Source organism: Coregonus lavaretus (genome assembly GCF_964263955.1).
Source record: "Coregonus lavaretus genome assembly, chromosome: 29".
NCBI lineage: Eukaryota > Metazoa > Chordata > Actinopteri > Salmoniformes > Salmonidae > Coregonus > Coregonus lavaretus.
In genome coordinates, this window is record NC_140016.1 from 30,388,004 (window position 1) to 30,412,460 (window position 24,457).

The following is a 24,457-nucleotide window of genomic DNA, read 5'->3' on the forward strand; positions in this document are numbered from 1 at the left end:
TTGAGCTTCTTATAGTCAACTGTATATTGTGTATGTAAAAAAGGTAACTCTATTGGTTAATTAGGTTAAATTCAACATTATGATAGTGAAGACAATGTTTGACATCTTGTGCTTGTTATTACAGAATTACTTGGTTACTGCGTTATAATAAGGCCATCGGGGGGATGCTTGCTGTCGAGTCAGCCCTCGTTCAGCCTTCGATCACTCAAATGGCATGTCTCCGTAGCGAGCAGACAGATGGATTGAAGTGCAATTAAAGCTCCAAGGTTGTGGGTTTGATTGCGTCACGCACAAGCCGTCCCCCGGACCCATGCATTTGTAATGCTCTCCTTTAGAAAGAGATGGATCGGTGGGATTGTCCTGCCAGCGGTCTCCCCAGACCATGTCTTCATTTGAGTTCCCCCTTCCATCAATTAATCAATGAAAGTAACTAATCCGAGAGGGACAAACAGCAGCGAGGCGACACTCGATTTCACATACACTACCAGTCAAAAGTTTGGACACACCTACTTATTCCAGGGTTCTTCTTTACTTTTACTATTTTCTACATTGTAGAATAATAGTGAAGACATCAAAACTATTAAATAACACATATGGAATGATGTAGTAACCAAAAAAGTGTTCAACAAATCAAAATATATTTTATATTTGAGATTCTTCAAATAGCCACCGTTTGCCTTGATGACAGCTTTGCACACTCTTTGTGCATCGAGATGTGCGGTGACGCACACAGGGGTAATCTCGAGGAAACAGTGGGTGCTACACCAGGCATTCAGTGCCACCATCAATCCGGTAATGAGGACAAAGGCAATGTCGGAATTTAAACGTATTCAGACTCCTTGACTCTTTCCACAATTTGTTACGTTACAGCCTTATTCTAAAATGGATTACATTTGAAATACCACATAATGACAAAGCGAAAACAGGTTTTTAGATTTTTTTTCAAATGTATTAAAAATAAAAAAGAGATACCTTATTTACATAAGTATTCAGACCCTTTGCTATGAGACTCGAAATTGAGCTCAAGTGCATCCTGTTTCCATTGATCATCCTTGAGATGTTTCTACAACTTGATTGGAGTCCACCTGTGGTAAATTCAATTGATTGGACATGATTTGGAAAGGCACACACCTGTCTATATAAGGTCCCACAGTTGACAGGTCATGTCAGAGCAAAACTCAAGCCATGAGGTTGAAGGAATTGTCCGTAGAGCTCTGAGACAGGATTGTGTCGAGGCACAGATCTGCAGCATTGAAGGTCCCCAAGAACACAGTGGCCTCCATCATTCTTAAATGGAAGAAGTTTGGAACCACCAAGAGTCTTCCTAGAACTGTCCGCTCTGCCAAACTGAGCAATCGGGGGAGAAAAGCCTTGGTCAAGGAGGTGACCAAGAACCCGATGGGCACTCTTATAGTGCTCCAGTTTTTCAGCGGTAGGGACTGGGAGACTAGTCAGGATCGAGGGGAAAGATGAACGAAGCAAAGTACAGAGAGATCTCAGACTGGGGCGAAGGTTCACCTTCCAACAGGAAAACAACCCTAAGCACACAGCCAAGACAATGCAGGAGTGGCTTCGGGACAAGTCTCTAAATGTCCTTGAGTGGCCTAGCTAGAGCCCAGACTTGAACCCTATCAAACATCTCTAGAGAGACCTCAAAATAGCTGTGCAGCGATGCTCCCCATCCAACCTGACAGAGCTTGAGAGGATCTGTAGAGAAGAATGGTAGAAACTCCCCAAATACAGGTGTGCCAAGCTTGTAGCGTCATACCCAAGAAGCCTCGAGGTTGTAATCGCTGCCAAAGGTGCTTCAACAAAGTACTGAGTAAAGGGTCTGAATACTTATGTAAATGTTATATTTCAGTTTTTTATTTTTAATACATTTGCAAAAAATTAGAATAACCTGTTTTTGCTTTGTCATTATGCGGTATTGTATGTAGATTGATGAGGGAAAAAGGCTATTTAATCCATTATGGAATAAGGCTGTAACATAACAAAATGTGGATAAAGTCAAGGTGTCTGAATATTTTCCGAATGCACTGTATACAAATGCTGGGCAGGCCATTATTTTTGCCATCATTTTGGCTACCATTGCTATGCCCCCATATGATGATAATGCCCCCATCCACAGGGCACGAGTGGTTACTGAATGGTTTGATGAGCATGAAAACGATGTAAACCATATGCCATGGCTGTCTCAGTCACCAGATCTCAACCCAATTGAACACTTATGGGAGTTTCTGGAGCGGCGCCTGAGAGGGTTTTCCACCACCACAAAACAGTAAATGATGGAATTTCTCATGGAAGAATGGTGTTGCATCCCTCCGATAGAGTTCCAGACACTTGTAGAATCTATGCCAAGGTGCATTGAAGCGGTTCTGGCTCGTGATGGCCCAACACCCTATTAAGACAATTTTAAGTTTAGTGTTTCCTTTATGTCGTCATCTTTCCTTCCTCACCGTGACTTGGAGTACTGGGAGGAAGTGGAACAGGGTCTTGGCGAGATTGAAAGAACATGTTCTGTGAAGAGGTTACTATTAATTGATGAGTTTCAGAATCCCACTAAACAGGTTCCTCATGAAAATGTCAAGATTCATGAGACATTGAAATATGCACGTAGGTAGGCACTCTGCAATGACTAATTAATGAGGCATTGTTATGTACCGAGGCAATTCAGCGGGTTTGTCTACACTTCCTCATGATTATACAGCCATTTGGTTAACACAATTTATTATTTACCCAACTAATCAAATTTAGAGGTGTATCCAAGGGAAGTTGTCATTTTGAACAGCATTTAAAAAATCTTAGAGAAAATTATTATAATATTAGCACAGTTCAAAGTCCTCAATCTCATCAATCAACGATTACGTAGAAGCTCCTCTCAATATCTTTATCCCCTGTTTTCTCAGGTATCCTCTACAAAGGCAGCGGTGAGAACCAGTTCATCTCACTGCAGCCTCCCGTCATCTCTACAGTGATGGGGAACGGTCGGCGCCGTAGCATCTCGTGCCCCAGCTGCAATGGCCAGGCCCTGGGCAACAAGCTGCTGGCGCCCCTGGCCCTGGCGTGGGGCATCGACGGCAGCCTCTATGTGGGCGATTTCAACTACATCCGACGCATCTACCCATCGGGCAACGTCACCAGCGTCATGGAGCTCAGGTTAGTTAAGGTTCTGCATGGAACTGTAATGGTGGTGCATGGTTGTTTGGTTCTGACCTTTTGTTGCTTTAGCTCAGTTGGCAGATTTTGAGGCTTTGCATGGATCTGTAATGGAGGTGCATGACCTTTGACCTATTGGTTCAGATCTTTTGACCCTTCAAGTCTAGTTCTTTGGTTCTTCTGAGGTAAAAGTGCATGGAATGGGTGTTTAGGACAAAGTGGGTTGCATGGATGTAAAATTCACCCATAGCCAGTGGTGTAAAGTACTTAAATAAAATGACTTTTAAGTACTACTTAAGTAGTTTTTTGGGTATCTGTACTGCACTTTACTATATATATTTTTGACAACTTTTACTTTTACTTCACTACATTCCTAAATAATATAATGTACTTTTTAGTCCATACATTTTCCCTGACACCCAAAAGTACTCGTTACATTTTGAATGCTTAGCAGGACAGGAAAATTGTCCAATTCACACACTTATCAAGAGAATATCTCTGGTCATCTCTACTGCCTCTGATCTGGCGGACTCACTAAAGACAAATGCTTTGTTTGTAAATGATGACTGAATGTTGAAATGTGCCCCTGGCTATCCGTAAAAATGTTTTTTATATATATATATATATACACAGTGGGGAAAAAAAGTTTTTAGTCAGCCACCAATAGTGCAAGTTCTCCCACTTAAAAAGATGAGAGAGGCCTGTAATTTTCATCATAGGTACACGTCAACTATGACAGACAAATTGAGATTTTTTTTCTCCAGAAAATCACATTGTAGGATTTTTTATGAATTTATTTGCAAATTATGGTGGAAAATAAGTTTTTGGTCAATAACAAAAGTTTCTCAATAATTTGTTATATACCCTTTGTTGGCAATGACACAGGTCAAACATTTTCTGTAAGTCTTCACAAGGTTTTCACACACTGTTGCTGGTATTTTGGCCCATTCCTCCATGATCTCCTCTAGAGCAGTGATGTTTTGGGGCTGTCGCTGGGCAACACGGACTTTCAACTCCCTCCAAAGATTTTCTATGGGGTTGAGATCTGGAGACTGGCTAGGCCACTCCAGGACCTTGGAATGCTTCTTATGAAGCCACTCCTTCGTTGCCCGGGCGGTGTGTTTGGGATCATTGTCATGCTGAAAGACCCAGCCACGTTTCATCTTCAATGCCCTTGCTGATGGAAGGGGTTTTTCACTCAAAATCTCACGATACATGGCCCCATTCATTCTTTCCTTTACACGGATCAGTCGTCCTGGTCCCTTTGCAGAAAACAGCCCCAAAGCATGATGTTTCCACCCCCATGCTTCACAGTAGGTATGGTGTTCTTTGGATGCAACTCAGCATTCTTTGTCCTCCAAACACGACGAGTTGAGTTCTTACCAAAAAGTTATATTTTGGTTTCATCTGACCATATGACATTCTCCCAATCCTCTTCTGGATCATCCAAATGCACTCTAGCAAACTTCAGACGGGCCTGGACATGTACTGGCTTAAGCAGGGGGACACGTCTGGCACTGCAGGATTTGAGTCCCTGGCGGCGTAGTGTGTTACTGATGGTAGGCTTTGTTACTTTGGTCCCAGCTCTCTGCAGGTCATTCACTAGGTCCCCCCGTGTGGTTCTGGGATTTTTGCTCACCGTTCTTGTGATCATTTTGACCCCACGGGGTGAGATCTTGCGTGGAACCCCAGATCGAGGGAGATTATCAGTGGTCTTGTATGTCTTCCATTTCCTAATAATTGCTCCCACAGTTGATTTCTTCAAACCAAGCTGCTTACCTATTGCAGATTCAGTCTTCCCAGCCTGGTGCAGGTCTACAATTTTGTTTCTGGTGTCCTTTAACAGCTCTTTGGTCTTGGCCATAGTGGAGTTTGGAGTGTGACTGTTTGAGGTTGTGGACAGGTGTCTTTTATACTGATAACAAGTTCAAACAGGTGCCATTAATACAGGTAACGAGTGGAGGACAGAGGAGCCTCTTAAAGAAGAAGTTACAGGTCTGTGAGAGCCAGAAATCTTGCTTGTTTGTAGGTGACCAAATACTTATTTTCCACCATAATTTGCAAATAAATTCATTAAAAATCCTACAATGTCATTTTCTGGATTTTTTTTCTTCTCAATTTGGCTGTCATAGTTGACGTCTACCTATGATGAAAATTACAGGCCTCTCTCATCTTTTTAAGTGGGAGAACTTGCACAATTGGTGGCTGACTAAATACTTTTTTCCCCCACTGTATATATATAAGGAATTTGAAATGATTTATACTTTTAGCAAAATATAAAGTGTATATAAAACCAAAAACGTTTAGACTTTTACTCAAGTAGTATTTTACTGGGTGACTTTTACTTGAGTCATTTTCTATTAAGGTATCTTTACTTTTCCTCAAGTATGACAATTGGGTACTTTTTCCACCACTGCCCATAGCATGTTGGCTGGAGTACATACAAAGCAAACTGTCACTTACAGTGACAGACTAGTCTCTTGCTCTGTTAGACGGTTGGCTTTGAGTGGCATGTGGTGTTGTGAGTTCAAGCCCCACTGGTGGCAGAACAAAATTCATTCTGTTACATAAACTTGAAGGGGGTGGACATCTGACGTGTAGTGGTCTTCTTTGAACTGTGAATCAGTGGTTTTCCGAGACTGTCTTAACAATGCACAGGGTGGTCAGACAACTTTTGGCCTACTTGCACAGTATCCAATGTGATGGAACAGAAGAACAGAGAGATTCACTATTTAATGTGGCATCTTTTCTAAATCCTTCATCACAATTAGAGAAAGACGCCATGTAATCGAGACGATTTAAGCCGTCTTGTCAAGTTGGTTTCACTCACCAATAAGCTTCATTCGGCCAATTGTCAGACTTAGAAACCGCCATTTTACAGCCAGAGCTACTCAATTCAAAGCATATGAAATCTTTCAAATCAATTGGATGCCCTTGGCCCTCCCATTGCAAAAAACAGTAATATGCTTAAGTCTTCAGTTCAGAAGACATCCCCACAAATCACATACAACACCAACAACTACCTGTTCATTATGTTTTGATACATTATCTTAAAGGTTGCATGGGGAAAGTTAAGCCCACATGGTTGGATTGCTCATTATAATAAATGTATAATGTATATACACTACATCTCATTCCAAAATCATGGGCATTAATATGGAGTTGGTCCCCCCTTTGCTGCTATAACAGCCTCCACTCTTCTGGGAAGGTTTGAAAAATGTATGCACTCACTAACTGTAAGTTGCTCTGGATAAGAGCGTCTGCTAAATGACTAAAATGTAAAATGTAAGGCTTTCCACTAGATGTTGGAACATTGCTGCAGGGACTTGCTTCCATTCAGCCACAAGAGCATTAGTGAGGTCGGTGAAATAGCCAAATCCACTAATTTGAAGGGGTGTCCACATACTTTTGGCCGTGTAGTGTATGTACATCCATGAGAGTACATGTAAGTCCCAACCTGGCTTCTCAACCTGGCATGCAATGGCTTGGGGTTTAGATATAAAGTCCTTATTTAGATATGGAGCTGTATAACGAGTGGTGGGATCAATATTCCGATACTCAGTGGTTAAATGGAGAAAAAAGCAGAGGTGTAATGGCCCAATGGATTGACTGGTGGGGGAGTTTTTATATTCTCCTCTCAGTGAGTTATGGGTGCAGGGTTTAACCAAGCCATAGTCACTCTCCTCCTTTTTTGCCTCCTTTCTGCTCAACAAATCTTCATTGTCTGCTTCTTTTTTATGGTGTTTTTCTTAGACCTTTAAGTCACACACTTTTACAGTCTCTCTCCATCTTTCTCTTTTCTGCTTCCTTCCTTTATTCCCACCCTAAGAAATAAAGATTTTAGACACAGGTAGGTGTGTTATGTTGCAGTTTCTCTCACTGTCTTTGTGTGTTTCCGTCCTCACAGGTTTCATAGGAATGGCATAATTTTTTATGAACTTATTTTTATGGCAAATTGATAAGCCTCTAAGGCATTGTTTGATCATGTGGTTTGGCTCATAAAGGTGTCATGTTTTTTAATTCCACTTTGTAATGTAACGTTGACTTTTTCTTCTGTGTTTATTGCATTATCACATTTATTTTAAACACATTATTCAATTTATAAGTGTCAAAGGCTTACAGTATGGACTAATGTACCATTAAACATGAGAACACTCACTGGGCTATCTTTATTTCCAGACAGTAAAACAAGTGTTATTCACCTTTAACAGCTTATATTCTAGCGTATTATTGGCCTCCAAGCACACACATGTTATCTCTTCTTTAGTTGGAAAGAGTTGGTAATTTAGATTCATTGATATGTCTGTGTCATTTAGTCATGTAAGAGGATTAATGTTAACTGGCGTAGAAAAATGTGAATGTAATTGCCTTTGACAAAAAAGGTAAGTTCTAAGTCAATACTACTACACTTGCTGTATATTGCTGACATCTAGCACCCTACATAGAAGATTATTAATTATGTCCTTGCATCAGATAATTTTTTCATAATGGCAGCAAGCCATGAAGAAGTCTCTGCTAACTCATTCTGAACGAGCCCGCCACATTTTGTGGCATTTTAAAGTGAATTCAAATAAGCACAACCCAATGAAATGCCATCAGTTGTTGACTGTCATTAACATAAGCACATCATTCCATTATTTCCGTTGACTTCCCCTCGCAGGGTAGTGATAACGATTTAAATGATCTGGCACCCTTCAAGTTGTCGCTGCCGCTTTGTCATACACAAACCCGCTCCAGTCATATCCTGTTAAATTCTGTTAAATTCTTTCACTCCAGGTCTCAGGCTATTGCCCACCCGTCTGTTATGCAAAAAGCCTCACACAACACAAGCCTCATCGGGCATTCACAATGACCAAAAATACATACAGATACAGAGGCTATCTTTTCTTTGGTCATTATCATTCTGAATGTCACATTTTCTTACTATGTTATTTTGGAAAAACACCTTCAAACTAGATTATCTTGGGATTGTTCAAATTCGGAAGAAAAACCCCATAAAACTAGATTATTTTTATATTGTTCATATTGCGGCAGTCGCAGTAACCACATTTTTCCTCAATCATAGTAACAACCCTGCTCACCGCTATTACCTGGCCACTGACCCGGTGACTGGGCAGCTGTATGTGTCGGACACCTACTCACGGAGGATCTACCAGCCCAAGGTCCTGACTGGGTTCAAGGAACTGCAGAGTAACACAGAGGTGGTGGCAGGGACCGGGGAGCACTGTCTGCCCTTTGACGAGACCCACTGTGGGGATGGGGGCAAGGCCACGGAGGCCCTGCTTACTGGGCCAAAAGGTAGGCGCCAAGCCAAAATACTGGAACGCTACTGGGTGTGCAGAGTTGCAGGCTTTTGGTCCAGCCCTGCAGTAACACATTTGATTAGAACATACAGTAATTAGCTGAATTGGATGTGTTACTGAAGGGCTGAAATGAAATCCTGCAAAGCTTTCAAAAGATTGGTGGTTCACATCACAAATGTTTTAGAAGTAATGTGTTAATATATTCTATTTAGGTAGCCCTTTTCACCAGGTCAGAAAATATAAGGATAACTGGCATCATTCACCATACATGTGTACTGTAGCACCAAACTGGGTGAAGTATGGCAGCCATATTGGACCTAAAAACTCACCACCCTCTGAATATTCTCAAGAAGTCATGGATTATTAGTTTGTCTGGTGTGTGCCAGCCTTGAAAGTCCCCCTAATGGCACTGCTTAAACTGCATTTTAAATAGTGGGTTTGAATGAAAAGAGGCTGGGAGGAAGTGAATCTAACTATGGAGAGGGAGGAGGTAGAGGCTGGGGGGAAAAGAGGGCAGATGGCTGGGGTACTCTTCCCCAGACGTTTGCTGAAATATACTCAAATGTGACACTTTTCATCTGTCTGAATTTTCCCCAGAGTGTCAAAAAGCCAGCTCTCCCAGAATGCTCCCTCAGCTCTTTAATGTTTCAGGACCCAGGCAATCTTTGGGCAGATCTAGCCACAGGTCAAACCCTATAACCACTTGATTCCATTAACATTTTTTTATCTTACAGGTGTACTTGAGATAAAAAAAAAAAAAAGTAAAACAATTTATTTAGAAGTTATTAAATGTGTCAAATGCTTTTGAGTTTAAATCCGCCCACAATGTGCGTTTATACCAGCTTTTTACAGCGCTTATTGAGAAAATAAATTGAAGTTTATGTGAGGTTTAATTGAAATCCTATAGGCTCTGGTCTTTATTAGGAGCGCACAGTGACATGAAGAGATGTGGAGTGTGCCATGGTTGCTAATGTATTTTCCCCGTGTGGGACAAATGACTATGGCAAGTACTCTCCTTGCGCTGAAACCCTCAGCCATCACTCAATCAGTCAGGCAATTTTGCCTGCCGTCGTAACCATGGCAACTGCCTGTCGCTCACCCGTTTCGTCTAAAATTGACCAAAGTCGTCATTTCCCCCCGCCTACCCATTTCACAGATAGAGTGAAGATGGTTGATGATTGCTGGGTGTCCGAGCTGCAATTTGAGGGAAAGAAGCAACACTCATTGACACTTCACCTCTGAGTTCTGTTATTAGAAGCGGGATATGGTGAGACACGGGCGCCCGGCGCACATACAGTAGGGACACAGCCTTTCCTACTTCACCCTGAGAAATTATTCAATAGCAGGAAAGCAAGCAGTTTAATTATTGAAGGCTGTGCTTTTTGCAGTGACCTGAATAATGGGAAGCCAAACTCGACACATGTATCTGTTGTGTTCTGTCCACAGAGTCATGCAAGCAGAGAAAACCAAACAACTCCCATGTCTGACACGTCTATCTATCTGTTATCACTTATGCATTTATTTTATTCCCCCTTTCCCCCCTTTGCCTCGACAGGTATCGCTGTGGACAAGAATGGACTGATATACTTTGTGGACGGCACCACGATCCGGAAAGTGGACCAAAACGGCATCATATCCACCCTCCTGGGCTCCAACGACCTGACGTCGGCACGCCCCCTGACCTGTGACATCAGCATGGAAATCAATCAGGTGGCTGTCAGAGTACCAGTCAGGCCTCCCTCAAGCCTGTTCTGTCCTCAAGTCAGGTCTCATAGGGCTCACCTCACAGCGCCACCCTGTGGTACTCTCCATGTCCATCTATGAGTCACTCAGTCTTTGGAGTGTTACATAATGCAGTCCCTCCTGGATTCTGCGATCGCAATTTGTTTAGCAAAATCAACAATACCTTGCATATTCGAGGGCTTGCAAATTTGACCAATCATTGTACTACTACTGCATAAAATAGGAAAACCTCTGCAGTATTAGTGTATAAAAGTGTCTGAAAACCGCACTACAAAAAGATAGCTCGCAATTTTAACCAATCACCACTTTTACCGCATAAAATGTTTCCATCAAGCCACACTTCAACAAACTTTTCCCCCCATCAGCGCATTTCCGTGACAATTTGGACAAAATTATTGCATACCATGCATAATGTTAGAATTGTTGCAGCAAAATCAAGCATTTTTCCCTGCAACACTCACATAAACTGATAATGAAAGTACTTGCACAGTTAAATAATATGGTTATTTCAGGGGAAGGAAAGTCATTAGGAGGCATTATATTGTTGTTTAAAAGACCCCTATGCACTCTCAAGTTGCTGAGGCATTGTTTGGTATCTAGAGCAGTGTGTCCTTATCTGTTCCTCAGGGACCCACAGGACTGCATATTTTTGTTGCAGCACACTAGCACATCAGATTCATACAGTCAAATAACACCAAGCCCTTGATTAGTTGAATCAGGTGATGGAAGTTTGTGTAGTCAGCAGCTGCATTTTTGAGGGGGTCATTCCTACCAAACAGCATGACATTTCAACACTTGTCTATCTAACAATTTTCCACATATGCAAAAGAATGAGTCTCTAAAATCTGCCCTTAACAGCATGAACATAGTGCTTTGTCAGAAGACACTAAGTTAGCGTCTTATGAGGGCAAGACACTTACTCAATACAACTTTGGCTCTCCTCTCAAACATTAATATCAATGTCCCCTCTATCCCCTTCCATTACATACAATCTCTGATGTGGTGCAAATGAATAATGAAGAAAATAAAAATGAAGAAAATATTTGATCATATGAAAATGGAATGGTGGGCCTTCATTACACACCATATATTTATGGTGTCCGGAGAGGACGTTTCAGGTGTGGATTGGGGTCAAGAGTCAAATTGGGGTTGGATTGGGGTTGGATTGGGGTCCCTTACCTCTGCCCTTTACTCCAAGGGGACATACCAGACAGCATTTCCATGTCTGTTATCAGTACCCTAAGGGAGGCTTGAAACCATCAGACAAGAATTAAACATGTCTTAAGTTAATTAAAACAGTTCAATGTTACAACACAACACATATCTTTTTGACTAGATTATAGTAACCTGAGGCATATTGTCCCTTAAGAAGGCAGTCTGGCAGGCTTAATGAATGGCACAGAGACAGACAATAATGAGTTGTGTGCAGCCTTGAGGGCAAAATGGCTTGTTATTAATCACTGTCTGGAAATGATGATTAAGTATGTGTTTTCCCACAGTTTTTGACAATGCTGATGTCACCCTGAAATATTTAGGAGAATGTGGACATTTATAATGGGACAATGTTGCCAATGTCACATTGATGATGATCAGACAATATAATTTCAGGAGACAGGGATGTCTCAATACCACATCTCTGTGAGAAAGTAATGTCTCAATGTCACATATCTGAGAGAAAGTAATGTCTTAATGCCACATCTCTGTGGTGCCTATAACAATGTCCCTATCTGCAGGTGCTCCTGGAGTGGCCCACCGACCTAGCGGTCAGCCCCATGGATAACTCCCTGTACATCCTGGACAACAATGTGGTCTTACGAATCACTGAGAACGGCCAGGTCAGCATTGCAGCGGGCCGGCCCATCCACTGCCCGTTGGCCGGGATGGACCGCGGGGAAGCCGGAGGTCAAAGGGCTGCGCTGACGCCCCTGGAGTCCGCTGTTGCCATCGCCGTTTCCTACTATGGCGCCATCTTCGTCGCCGAAACTGACGAACGGAAGCTTAGCCGAATCCGAACGATATCCGTCGACGGTGAAATAACCCATCTGGCAGGGTCGCCCTCCGACTGTGATTGTAAGAACGACGTCAACTGCGACTGTTACCAGACCGGCGAGGGCTACGCCAAAGACGCCCGTCTCAACGCCCCATCCTCTCTGGTCGTGGCGCCCGATGGCACCCTGTACGTGGCAGACCTGGGCAACATCCGCATCCGTGCTGTTGGTAGAAACGGGCCTGTGTTGACCTCTAGCACCAACACCTTTGAAGTGGCGTCACCTGATGTCCAGGAAGTGTATGTCTTTGACGCCAACGGTACCCACCAACACACCTCCAGCCTCCTGACGGGTGACTTTAAGTACACTTTCAGCTACAGCATGGAGAACGACGTTACCGCTGTGACCGATAGCAATGGGAACACCCTGAGGATCCGCCGCGACCCCAACCGCATGCCCGTGCGCATAGTCGCCCCCGACAACCAGGTCATCTGGCTGATCATGGGGACCAACGGTGGGCTAAAGACCTTGACAGCTCAGGGCCAGGAACTGGTGCTACTCACCTACCATGGTAACACTGGCCTGCTGGCTACCAAAACCTCAGAAATCGGCTGGACCACATTCTACGAGTGAGTATACAGAAGTAGGAGGGACTGATTTTTCCAATGTCAGAGTAGACCTTCACTTTTTAGGGTGATGAGAGCCTGACTAGATAAATACTTGATCATAAGGTAAGTTGCTGCTTTCAACTTACAATGAATGTACAGTATATTCAGGTTTGATTTTAATTTGGTGGCAGTCAGTGACTTCCTTCACATTGACACACACTCGGAAGTTTGCCTACAGTGTCATATTTTGATCCTTTTAAAGGTTATTCTACCAAGTTACGTGAAAAGAGACCATGTGGTGACTGTGTGTGAGGTTGTTGGCTAGATATGCTCGACAAAATGACACCATGCATCGATGAAAGAATTCATGAATCACAATGATCACCTTTACATAAAGTTCTCTCTATCTTTCAGCTATGACAGCGAAGGCAGGATAATGAACGTGACATTCCCCACCGGAACAGTGAAAAACCTGTACACCGACATCTACAGGGCCTTGACTGTGGACATTGAGAGCTCCTTGACTGAAGAGGAAATTAGTATTACCACCAATACCTCCACCATCCGTGCCTTCTATACACTGGCTCAGGGTAAAGGCGTCCCCATACTTCCCAGCCGAAACAGTTCGGTAGAGTTCGTGCATATCAGTGGCGGTAGATGCCGGTTAAGATTAGGGAGGACAGTTTTGTTTTTATGAGCATGGCAATATTTCTATTACAGCATATTGGATGACTGACATTCAGATTCCATTCACCCAGCTCAATGTAACATCGATAGGTTTAGGCTACTACATGATACTCTAATTATGCCTATGCACAGGTCGAGAGAAAAATTTGAGTAATCAATACCGCCTTGCACACTCTTGCCTGCATCTAGCTGATCTAGGGTGTAATCATTAGTCCAAACAGTTGCAGACGAGTGTTTCTATTGGACAAATTCAGGTATGTTTATCCCCGTTTCGTTCCGTTTGCTTCCAGTTAAGAAGTGTTTATCAACAGAATCGGCGGAATGAATACACCCCTGATCACCCGCAAACACAGTTCACTTTCATAGAAGCCACATAAAAACAGTATGATCACTTTGCTCGTTGTATAACTCCTTCTCGCATCTATACGCTCTCCTCCTCTCACCTTTTCCCTTAGCTTGTGGACTTCAGTGGGCAACACAACAGCTGTCTGTGACCAGGCGATAAAACCTTTCCAAGCCAAACCTTCATACCATAACCGCTAACCACTACACACAGCCTACGTCATTGTCACCATATTAGCTATCATCGTAGTCAACATACAGTACCTTCGGAAAGTATTCAGACCCCTTGACTTTTTCCACATTTTGTTACGTTACAGCCTTATTCTAAAATTGATTAAATAGTTTTTTTCCTCATCAATCTACACACAATACCCCATAATGACGAAGCAAAAACAGGATTTTATCAACTTTTGCAAATGTATTACAAATAAAAAACTGATATCACATTTACATAAGTATTCAGACCCTTTTCTCATTACTTGGTTGAAGAACCTTTGGCAGCGATTACAGCATCAAGTTATCTTGGGTATGACGTAACAAGCTTGGCACACCTGTATTTTGGGAGTTTCTCTCATTCTTCTCTAGCGATCCTCTCAAGCTCTGTCAGGTTGGATGGGGAGCATTGCTGCACAGCTATTTTCAGGTGTCTCCAGATATGTTCGATCGGGTTCAAGTACGGGCTCTTGCTGGGCCACTCAAGGACATTCAGAGACTTGTCTCGAAGCCACTCCTGCGTTGTCTTGGCTGTGTGCTTAGGGTCGTGGTCCTGTTGGAAGGTGAACCTTCGCCCCAGTCTGAGGTCTAGAGCACTCTGGAGCAGGTTTTCATAAAGTATCTCTCTTTACTTTGCTCCATTCAGCTTTGCCTCGATCCTGACTAGTCTCCCAGTCCCTGCTGCTGAAAAGCATCCCCACAGCATGATGCTGCCACCACCATACTTTACCGTAGGGATGCTGCCAGGTTTCTTCCAGACGTGACGCTTGGCATTCAGGCCAGAGAGTTCAATGTTGGTTTCATCAGACCAGAGAATCTTGTTTCTGATGGCCTGAGAGTCTTAGGTGCCTTTTGGCAAGCTCCAAGCGGGCTGTCATGTGCCTTTTACTGAGGAGTGGCTTCCGTCTGGCCAATCTACCATACAGGCCTGATTGGTGGAGTGCTGCAGAGATGGTTGTCCTTCTGGAAGTTTCTCCCATCTCCACAGAGGAACTCTAGAGCTCTGTCAGAGTGACCATATGGTTCTTGGTCACCTCCCTGACCAAGGCCCTTCTCCCCCGATTGCTCAGTTTGGCCGGGCGGCCAGCTCTAGGAAGAGTCTTGGTGGTTCTCAAACTTCTTCCATTTAAGAATGATGGAGGCCACTGTGTTCTTGGGGACCTTCGATGCTACAGAAATTGTTTGGTACCCTTCCCCAGATCTGTGCCTCAACACAATCCTGTCTCAGAGCTCTACGGACAATTCCTTTGACCTCATGGCTTGGTTTTTGCTCTGACATGCACTGTCAACTGAGGGACCTTATATAGACAGGTGTGTGCCTTTCCAAATCATGTCCAATCAATTGAATTTACCACAGGTGGACTACAATCAAGTTGTAAAAACATCTCAAGGATGATCAATGAAAACAGGATGCACCTGAGCTCAATTTTGAGTCTCTTAGCAAAGGGTCTGAATACTTATGTAAATAAGTTATTTCTGTTTTTTATTTTTAATACACTTGCTAAAATAAAAATAAAAATGTTTTCGCTTTGTCATCATGGGGTATTGTGTGTAGATTGATGAGGATTTATTTAATCCATTTTAGAATAAGGCTGTAATATAACAAAATGTGGAAAAAGTAACAGGGTCTGAATACTTTCCAAAGGCACTGTAGCTACTAGGACTAACGTGTTACTAAACCCGCTACAATCATGCAGTACAGTGTACAGCAAGCAGTTTAGCACTGAACCATGAGCCTCCTAGGTTTTGTATTGAAGTCAATGTACCCAGAGGAGGACAGAAACTAGCTGTCCTCCGGCTACACCATGAATTTTTTGTTTGTTTTGGACTTCAGTGAGGGTTTTTCAGCTGTTCAGGCACACAACATTTTTCTGGAGGCAAGCCGAAGTCTACGCCCCTTCATCGGTGATTGGTCAGTAGTAATTCTTCAATAAAGTCTTTGTTGTCATTCAACGAGAGACTACTCATTTTATGCACATTTTTTCATTGAGAAATACTGCACCAAACATCTTAGTTAGACGTAAAATTGCTCGACTAGGATTTATTCGTCAAAAACGTCAAAAGTAATTTTAGATTTCTTGAGTTATCTTAGATTAATTCTGACTATTTTGAGGAAGTGTATACTGGCTACGGCGTCTCAAAATGGACAAACGGTACTATTGCCACTTTTTGCTCGTTTTTCAACCAAAGGTCTTTCAAGGGAGTATGCGAGCACACTCGTTTGGTTCGCCTAGCCGACTTCGGCTAGCCGCCAGCCGAACTGAAGCATGCTGACGCCTTAATCCACACATCTCCTCCTCTGTGTTGCTGATAGACAAACAGTTCAGGCTGCCATTTTAAAGGTGGTTATTTGTCATTGTTGCTGGGGTCTCAGAGCAATGTTGATTAAGCTTAAGTCATGTATCATTATGGGTGAGCGGTTTGACAGAAGACAGTGTAAATGATTACTCCTTCAGTGTGTGAGATGAGCAGAAACCTTGTATCTTTACGTTTTGTATTTTGTTTCAAGCTATTTAGTGAATTCTTCCGTTTATTGTAGTTCTATAGTCCTTTTCTAATGTTCATCTGTTTTTCTATTGGAAGGTAGTGTTATTGTTATCTAACATGACATAGGCAAGATTTCCCTGAGTATCCACAACAATAATTTATAATCACAGTACAATGTTATCAATTATGACCCTGTCTTTTTATATTTTCAGATCAATGTAGAAGCAGTTATCAGGTGGGCTATGATAACTCTCTGAGAATCACCTATGCCAACGGAATGGACACCCACTACCAGACAGAGCCCCACATCCTGGCGGGCACTGCCAACCCCACAGTGGCACGGCGTAACATGAGTTTGCCAGGGGAGAGTGGGCAGAATCTGGTTGAGTGGCGCTTCCGCAAGGAGCAGGCCAGGGGCAAAGTCATCGTTTTTGGGCGCAAGCTAAGGGTGAGTTTCACTGTTTTATTCAGAGAGTTTCACTTACTTCCAAGACATATATGGGCGGCGCACAATTGGTCCAGCGTCGTCCAAGGTAGGGGAGGGTTTGGCCGGCAGGGATGTGGGTTCGTTTCCCACGGGGAGCCAGTATAAAAAAATAAAAAATAACTTGTATGCATTCACTACCTGTAAGTCGCTCTGGATAAGAGCGTCTGCTAAATGACTAAAATGTAAATGTAAACATATTGGTGTTCAGTCACTTATATTAACTGTGACACTTAACTCCCTGGCAGCATCAAGATTTGGGCACTGATAAATGCCTAAATTGGAACCGCAGTGGCTGTACAGTAACATGCTATACATGACGTCAGAGCTCTGACTCTGTGCTTCGCAGCGCTGTATGGGTTTTGACTGACAGCCCTTTTAAACTTGAGCACCTTGCTCGACAAGGAGTTGCCCCATTCCCTTCCGCTAATTGGGCAACTTTTGCAAATGTTTTGTTGTCTGAGTGAGGGAAATGCTGTATAGTAAGAGGACTCTACATATTTTGAAAGATGAGACGTTGTAATAAGTACCGCTTTGATGTCATACGTTCAAGCCAAACACCTGTCCAAATGTGCACTTCACATTTCCATATCATAAAGCTCATGTCATTAACAGTGTCAACGTTTATGATCACTGTTTGATGTACAGTTACAAGATGACATGGTGTCATACCCTGGGTTATTCTGAAACAGAATGAGCCTATGTTTGTCTATTGTGAAGAAAATTTGCAGCGGCACACGTTCCTGAAGGCACTCATGACTCCTTTGTATGCTCACCAAAATTCTGATCTGTTTCCCTGAATTGCAAGCCTAACACTTTAATATCGTATTTTATAACTTAGCTAGTCATGTTGGCAATAGAACAGGCCTTCAAATGATGCCCACCTGACCAAGATTGCGATTTATAATGGACCGTTTTTGGATTGCAAAAAAGAGCAACAGTGATTGTGTGATGGTGGGGATGCAGGGTTGTGTTCCAAACAAAACAACTACAAGTGTGCTTGCTCTAGTTCCTCAACGGCACAGCTAGGAGAGCTCAAAAAGCACCTTATAGTTGAAGTCTCTTATTTGAGTCATAAAAGTGCATTACAATTACTTAGGAAATGTGCACACATTGGAGAGGTGTGTGTGGTCACTTGGCGACACCAGTTTGTCCTTTCACTTAAACCCTTGTGATGTTTTTGGTCTTATGTTACACCTACCCCACATTTTCTAGGAATATTCTTATCATGTTACTGAATATATCCAGAGTATTTTCAGATTTCGTTATCAACAAATGCTGTGAAAAGTAAAGTAAATGTAAAATGCACATACAATCAACAGTGTAATGTTTGGATTCAGTCTTGTCAGGTGAACTGTTGTGACCTCAAGTTTGGTCTCATTATTTACAGCTAATCTCCAAACTGTTCCCTTTCAATTGCTGCTATGGTAATGCATTTCTTCTGTAAGAAACATTTAAAATGTACCCCTATCCATATAGGCCAATTCCCTTGAGTGTAAAGGGTTAACAGCAATTTTGTCCCTACTAAATATAGGGGGGGGGATTTAAGACTTGCTGAGCAAATGCCAGAGTTTAATGAAGCCATTGAAGGAGCTGTTAATCTCCTCACACTGAATGCCAAAGAGTGGCAATCACACTAAATGCCATTTTAACAGGCAGCCAGACAAAACAGTAAGTGCACTCTCTGTTTGTTTTTGTTTTGTCTGGGCTTTGATCCAATACACATATTACCAACTAACAGGTGAACGGCCGGAACATTCTGTCGGTTGATTATGACCGTACGCTGAGGACGGAGAAGATATACGACGACCACAGGAAGTTCCTGCTGAAGATTATCTATGACGGCGCTGGCCACCCTGTGCTGTGGGTGCCCAGCAGTAAGCTGCTGCCTGTGAACGTCAGCCGGACCAGCAATGGGCAGATCAATGCCCTCCAGAGGGGGCCGACCACGGAGCGGTTGGAGTATGACAGTCAGGGACGCCTCGTGTCCAGGGTGTTTGCTGACGGGAAGAGGTGGAGTTACACCTATCTGGACAAGGTGAGGGTTGAAGCGACTCTATAAAATGCTTTGGTTCTCCACTGGTCGATCAATGCACAAACACAAATGGAGTACTTTTGATGGTCAAAGTAATTGTATATTAAAATCGATGCCACACACACCTTGCTTAAGCAGAACTTTTAAATCTCACACACACACACACATCCACACATAATGTACTTGCCCACATTACAGCTGTTCATTATGTTAACACCTCGCAAACTTCCCTAAGAACATAACTCCTCGCAGAACTTAAAATAAGTGAGATCACTTACTGCAGGACTCGGCTGCAAGGACTTTTCCTCATGCAAAACCATGCAGAGATTTCCTCACCCTCCTTGAGCTCATCGCGTGACCGGGATAGGCTGTGTCAACAGAGAAACATGGGGCACACTGAAAGCCTTGGGAGCTCAAGGACACGCAGTGTGACAACGGTTGACTGGGCATGGCATTTTCACAGGAAGGGTGGCAGCCCACTGAAAGCACTTCTAGCATCCAAAGTGCATATGAGTTAACTCTGAGTCTGCAAGGATTTAAGGAGCCAGAAATAAACGTGTGAATGTCTGATGCAATTGTTTAGGCTATTTAGTGAGCTGGTGGTGTATGTATCATTATTTGTATTAATAAAACATAGCATTTATGGACCGTATAAAAATGAATATTTAAAGTACTGTAAATAATGTTGTTCTCCCTTCCCTCATCTTTCCTCTAGTCAATGGTGCTCCTGCTCCACAGCCAGCGTCAGTACATCTTCGACTTTGACTCTCAGGATCGGCTATCTGCAGTCACCATGCCCAGTGTGGCACGCTACACCATGCAGACGGTCCGCTCGGTGGGCTACTACCGCAACCTCTTTCACCCGCCCGACAGCAATGCCTCTGTCGCTGTGGACTACAGCGAGGACAGCCTCCTCCAGCGAGTGGCACACTTGGGCACCGGCCGCCAGGTCCTCTACAAGTATCGGCGACAGAACAAGCTTGCCGAAGTCCTGTACGACATCACACGGGTCAGCTTCACCTATGACGAGATGGCGGGCGTGCTAAAGACGGTCAACCTGCAGAGCGAGGGCTTTATCTGTTCGATCCGCTATCGTCAAGTGGGCCCCTTGGTGGACCGGCAGATCTTCCGCTTCAGCGAGGACGGCATGGTTAACGCCCGCTTCGACTACACCTATGACAGCAGCCTACGCATTACTAGCGTGCAGGGTGTCATCAACGAGACCCCGCTGCCCATCGACCTCTACCAGTTCGACGATATCTCCGGCAAAGTCGAGCAGTTCGGCAAGTTCGGCGTCATCTACTATGACATCAACCAGATAATTTCCACAGCCATTATGACCTACACAAAGCACTTTGACGCACACGGACGGATCAAGGAGATCCAGTACGAGATCTTCCGATCGCTCATGTACTGGATCACTTTCCAGTACGACGACGTGGGACGATGTACCAAGAGGGAGATCAAGATCGGACCATTTGCCAACACCACCAAGTACGGCTACGAGTATGACGTGGATGGCCAGCTCCAGACAGTCTACCTCAATGACAAGGTCATGTGGCGCTACACCTACGACCTGAACGGCAACCTCCACCTACTGAACCCAGGTAACGGCGCCCGCCTAATCCCCCTGCGCTACGATCTCCGCGACCGCATCACCCGCCTGGGAGACATACAGTACCGCATGGACGAGGATGGCTTCCTCCGCCAGCGAGGTTCTGAGATCTTTGAGTACAACTCCAAAGGCCTCCTGGCCCGCGTCTACAGCAAGAGCAATGGCTGGACCATCCAGTACCGCTACGACGGCCTGGGACGAAGGGTGTCCACCAAGACCAGCCTAGGGCAGCACCTGCAATACTTCTACGCGGACCTGAGCTACCCCAGCAGAATCACCCACGTGTACAATCACTCCAGCTCGGAGATCACCTCACTCTACTATGACCTGCAGGGCCACCTGTTTGCCCAGGAGATCAGCAGCGGAGAGGAGTACTACATCGCCTGTGACAACACCGGAACCCCTCTTGCCGTATTCACCAGCAACGGCCTCCTGATCAAGCAGGTCCAGTACACAGCGTACGGGGAGATCTACTTTGACTCCAACCCAGAATTTCAACTGGTGCTGGGGTTCCACGGGGGACTCTATGACCCGCTGACCAAATTGTTGCATTTTGGTGAGAGGGACTATGACATTATGCCCGGCAGGTGGACTGTGCCTGACATCAGCACGTGGAAACGAGTGGGGAAAGAGCCAGGTCCTTTTAATCTCTATATGTTCAGAAACAACAACCCCATCAGCAAAGTACATGAAGTGAGAGAATATGTGGCAGGTAGGATATTTATTGTCACTTTTATTTTACTTACTAATATTCAATGTGCACGTAGTGTATACATGTTATTCAAAAGTTAAAATGTTTATACATACTTTGTTCATGCATGTAATTCGAGCTTATTAATGATAACTAAGACACAAATTACTTATATTATAAAACATTACCATATTTTCTACCTTGACATAACCATGCCATGAAATATTTATTATGACTGCTCTTATTTGTCCCATGTAGATGTGAATAGCTGGCTAGTGACCTTTGGGTTCCATCTACACAACACCATTCCTGGCTTCCCAGTCCCAAAGTTTGACCTGACCCACCCCTCCTATGAACTGAAGAAGAGCCAGCTTTGGGACGATCTACCGGTTGGTTTCATATCTGACATTATTTCAAAATCTCAGTTATTGTCATGCTAATTGCAATCCATATATTAGGTAAATGTAAAGTAAGCAGGGTGATCTAAAAGATCATAGTTGTTTGCTGGCTGAATATCAAGCACTATGACAAACAAACAAAATTCCTGGGTGAAAAGAAGCATGTAATCGCTTCTGCTCTACAGTTGCTTTCTATTAAATGTATATTTTGTTCTGTAGCCCCATGTTTTTAATTGGAATGCTGGTTAGCCCATAGCATCCCATTTAATTGGACAGCTTTTGCATAGGAACAAGTAAAAAATTGCATTTACATTTGTTCTTTGATTACAGTTTTTCCCAATTGTTAACACACGTTTGCTGAAACTACATCTCAGGTACTCAAAACTCAAAACACAAAACAGTTAGCCAATTTCCCCAAACCCCACAGACATCTTGCAAAATAAACGCAGTAATCAAAATCATGTACTCCCTGCTCAAAATGAAACTCTGCATACAAATGAGACACACGCAAATCAAATGAATCTAACTTAGTGACAACCGAGATCACACTAATGTGATATATTCAAAACTACTATCAGAACCTATTTCAGTGTAAAGACTAAGATGTTGTTGTTATACTGTATATTGTTTGTGTGTACTCAAACCAGAAAGTCACACCAAATGCAAACATTTTATTTTTAGATCTCAACGTGACTCAATACATTTTAAACAGCATACTGTAAGCACACATACAGTAGAAATGCAAACATACAGTAAATATATATCACATTTTATTTTATTGGTCACATACACATATTTAGCAGATGTTATTGCGGATGTAGCGAAATGCTTGTGTTCCTAGCTCCAACAGTGCAGTAGTATCTAACAATTCACAACAACACACACAAATCTAAAAGTAAAGGAATGGAATTAAGAAATATATAAATATTAGGAAGAGCATTGTCGGAGTGGCATTGGCAAAAATACAGTAGAATATAATACAGTATATACAGTGGGGAAAAAAGTATTTAGTCAGCCACCAATTGTGCAAGTTCTCCCACTTAAAAAGATGAGAGGCCTGTAATTTTCATCATACAGTGAGGGAAAAAAGTATTTGATCCCCTGCTGATTTTGTACGTTTGCCCACTGACAAAGAAATTATCAGTCTATAATTTTAATGGTAGGTTTATTTGAACAGTGAGAGACAGAATAACAACAAAAAAATCCAGAAAAACCCATGTCAAAAATTTTATAAATTGATTTGCATTTTAATGAGGGAAATAAGTATTTGACCACCTCTCAATCAGAAAGATTTCTGGCTCCCAGGTGTCTTTTATACAGGTAACGAGCTGAGATTAGGAGCACACTCTTAAAGGGAGTGCTCCTAATCTCAGTTTGTTACCTGTAAAAAAGACACCTGTCCACAGAAGCAATCAATCAATCAGATTCCAAACTCTCCAACATGGCCAAGACCAAAGAGCTCTCCAAGGATGTCAGGAACAAGATTGTAGACCTACACAAGGCTGGAATGGGCTAGAAGACCATCGCCAAGCAGCTTGGTGAGAAGGTGACAACAGTTGTTGCGATTATTCGCGAATAGAACACAAACGAACTGTCAATCTCCATCGGCCTGGGGCTCCATGCAAGATCTCACCTCGTGGAGTTGCAATGATCATGAGAACGGCGAGGAATCAGCCCAGAACTACACGGGAGGATCTTGTCAATGATCTCAAGGCAGCTGGGACCATAGTCACCAAGAAAACAATTGGTAACACACTACGCCGTGAAAGACTGAAATCCTGCAGCGCTCGCAAGGTCCCCCTGCTCAAGAAAGCACATATACAGGCCCGTCTGAAGTTTGCCAATGAACATCTGAATGATTCAGCGGAGAACAGGGTGAAAGTGTTGTGGTCAGCTGAGACCAAAATGGAGCTCTTTGGCATCAGCTCAAGTCGCCATGTTTGGAGTAGGAGGAATGCTGCCTATGACCCCAAGCACACCATCCCCACCGTCAAACATGGAGGTGGAAACATTATGCTTTGGGGGTGTTTTTCTGCTAAGGGGACAGGACAACTTCACCGCATCAAAGGGCCGATGAACAGGGCCATGTACCGTCAAATCTTGGGTGAGAACCTCCTTCCCTCAGCCAGGGCATTGAAAATGGGTCGTGGATGGGTAATCCAGCATGACAATGACCCAAAACACAAAGCCAAGGCAACAAAGGAGTGGCTCAAGAAGAAGCACATTAAGTTCCTGGAGTGGCCTAGCCAGTCTCCAGACCTTAATCCCATAGAAAATCTGTGGAGGGAGCTGAAGGTTCGAGCTGCCAAACGTCAGCCTCGAAACCTTAATGACTTGGAGAAGATCTGCAAAGAGGAGTGGGACAAAATCCCTCCTGAGATGTGTGCAAACCTGGTGGCCAACTACAAGAAATGTCTGACCTCTGTGATTGCCAACAAGGGTTTTGCCACCAAGTACTAAGTCATGTTTTGCAGAGTGGTCAAATATTTATTTCCCTCATTAAAATGCAAATCAATTTATAACATTTTTGACATGCGTTTTTCTGGATTTTTTTGTTGTTATTCTGTGTCTCACTGTTCAAATCAACCTACCATTAAACCATTATAGACTGATCATGTCTTTGTCAGTGGGCAAACGTACAAAATCAGCAGGGGATCAAATACTTTTTTCCCTCACTGTAGGTACACGTCAACTATGACGGACAAAT

At 43.3% G+C, this 24,457-nt stretch overlaps 1 protein-coding gene across 1 annotated transcript in view; it reads left to right on the top strand.

Annotated features, from left to right (window-relative positions):
- LOC311105077 (teneurin-3-like) overlaps window positions 1-24,457 on the top strand; it is a 157,448-nt gene that overhangs the window by 125,286 nt on the left and 7,705 nt on the right. The window contains exons 18-27 of the mRNA XM_084147073.1: window positions 2,907-3,156; window positions 6,986-7,006; window positions 8,222-8,454; window positions 10,015-10,169; window positions 11,936-12,819; window positions 13,213-13,388; window positions 16,740-16,975; window positions 18,753-19,049; window positions 19,762-21,373; window positions 21,611-21,741. Coding sequence (XP_084003199.1) covers window positions 2,907-3,156; window positions 6,986-7,006; window positions 8,222-8,454; window positions 10,015-10,169; window positions 11,936-12,819; window positions 13,213-13,388; window positions 16,740-16,975; window positions 18,753-19,049; window positions 19,762-21,373; window positions 21,611-21,741 — 3,995 coding nt within the window. The remainder of the gene's footprint in view (window positions 1-2,906; window positions 3,157-6,985; window positions 7,007-8,221; window positions 8,455-10,014; window positions 10,170-11,935; window positions 12,820-13,212; window positions 13,389-16,739; window positions 16,976-18,752; window positions 19,050-19,761; window positions 21,374-21,610; window positions 21,742-24,457) is intronic.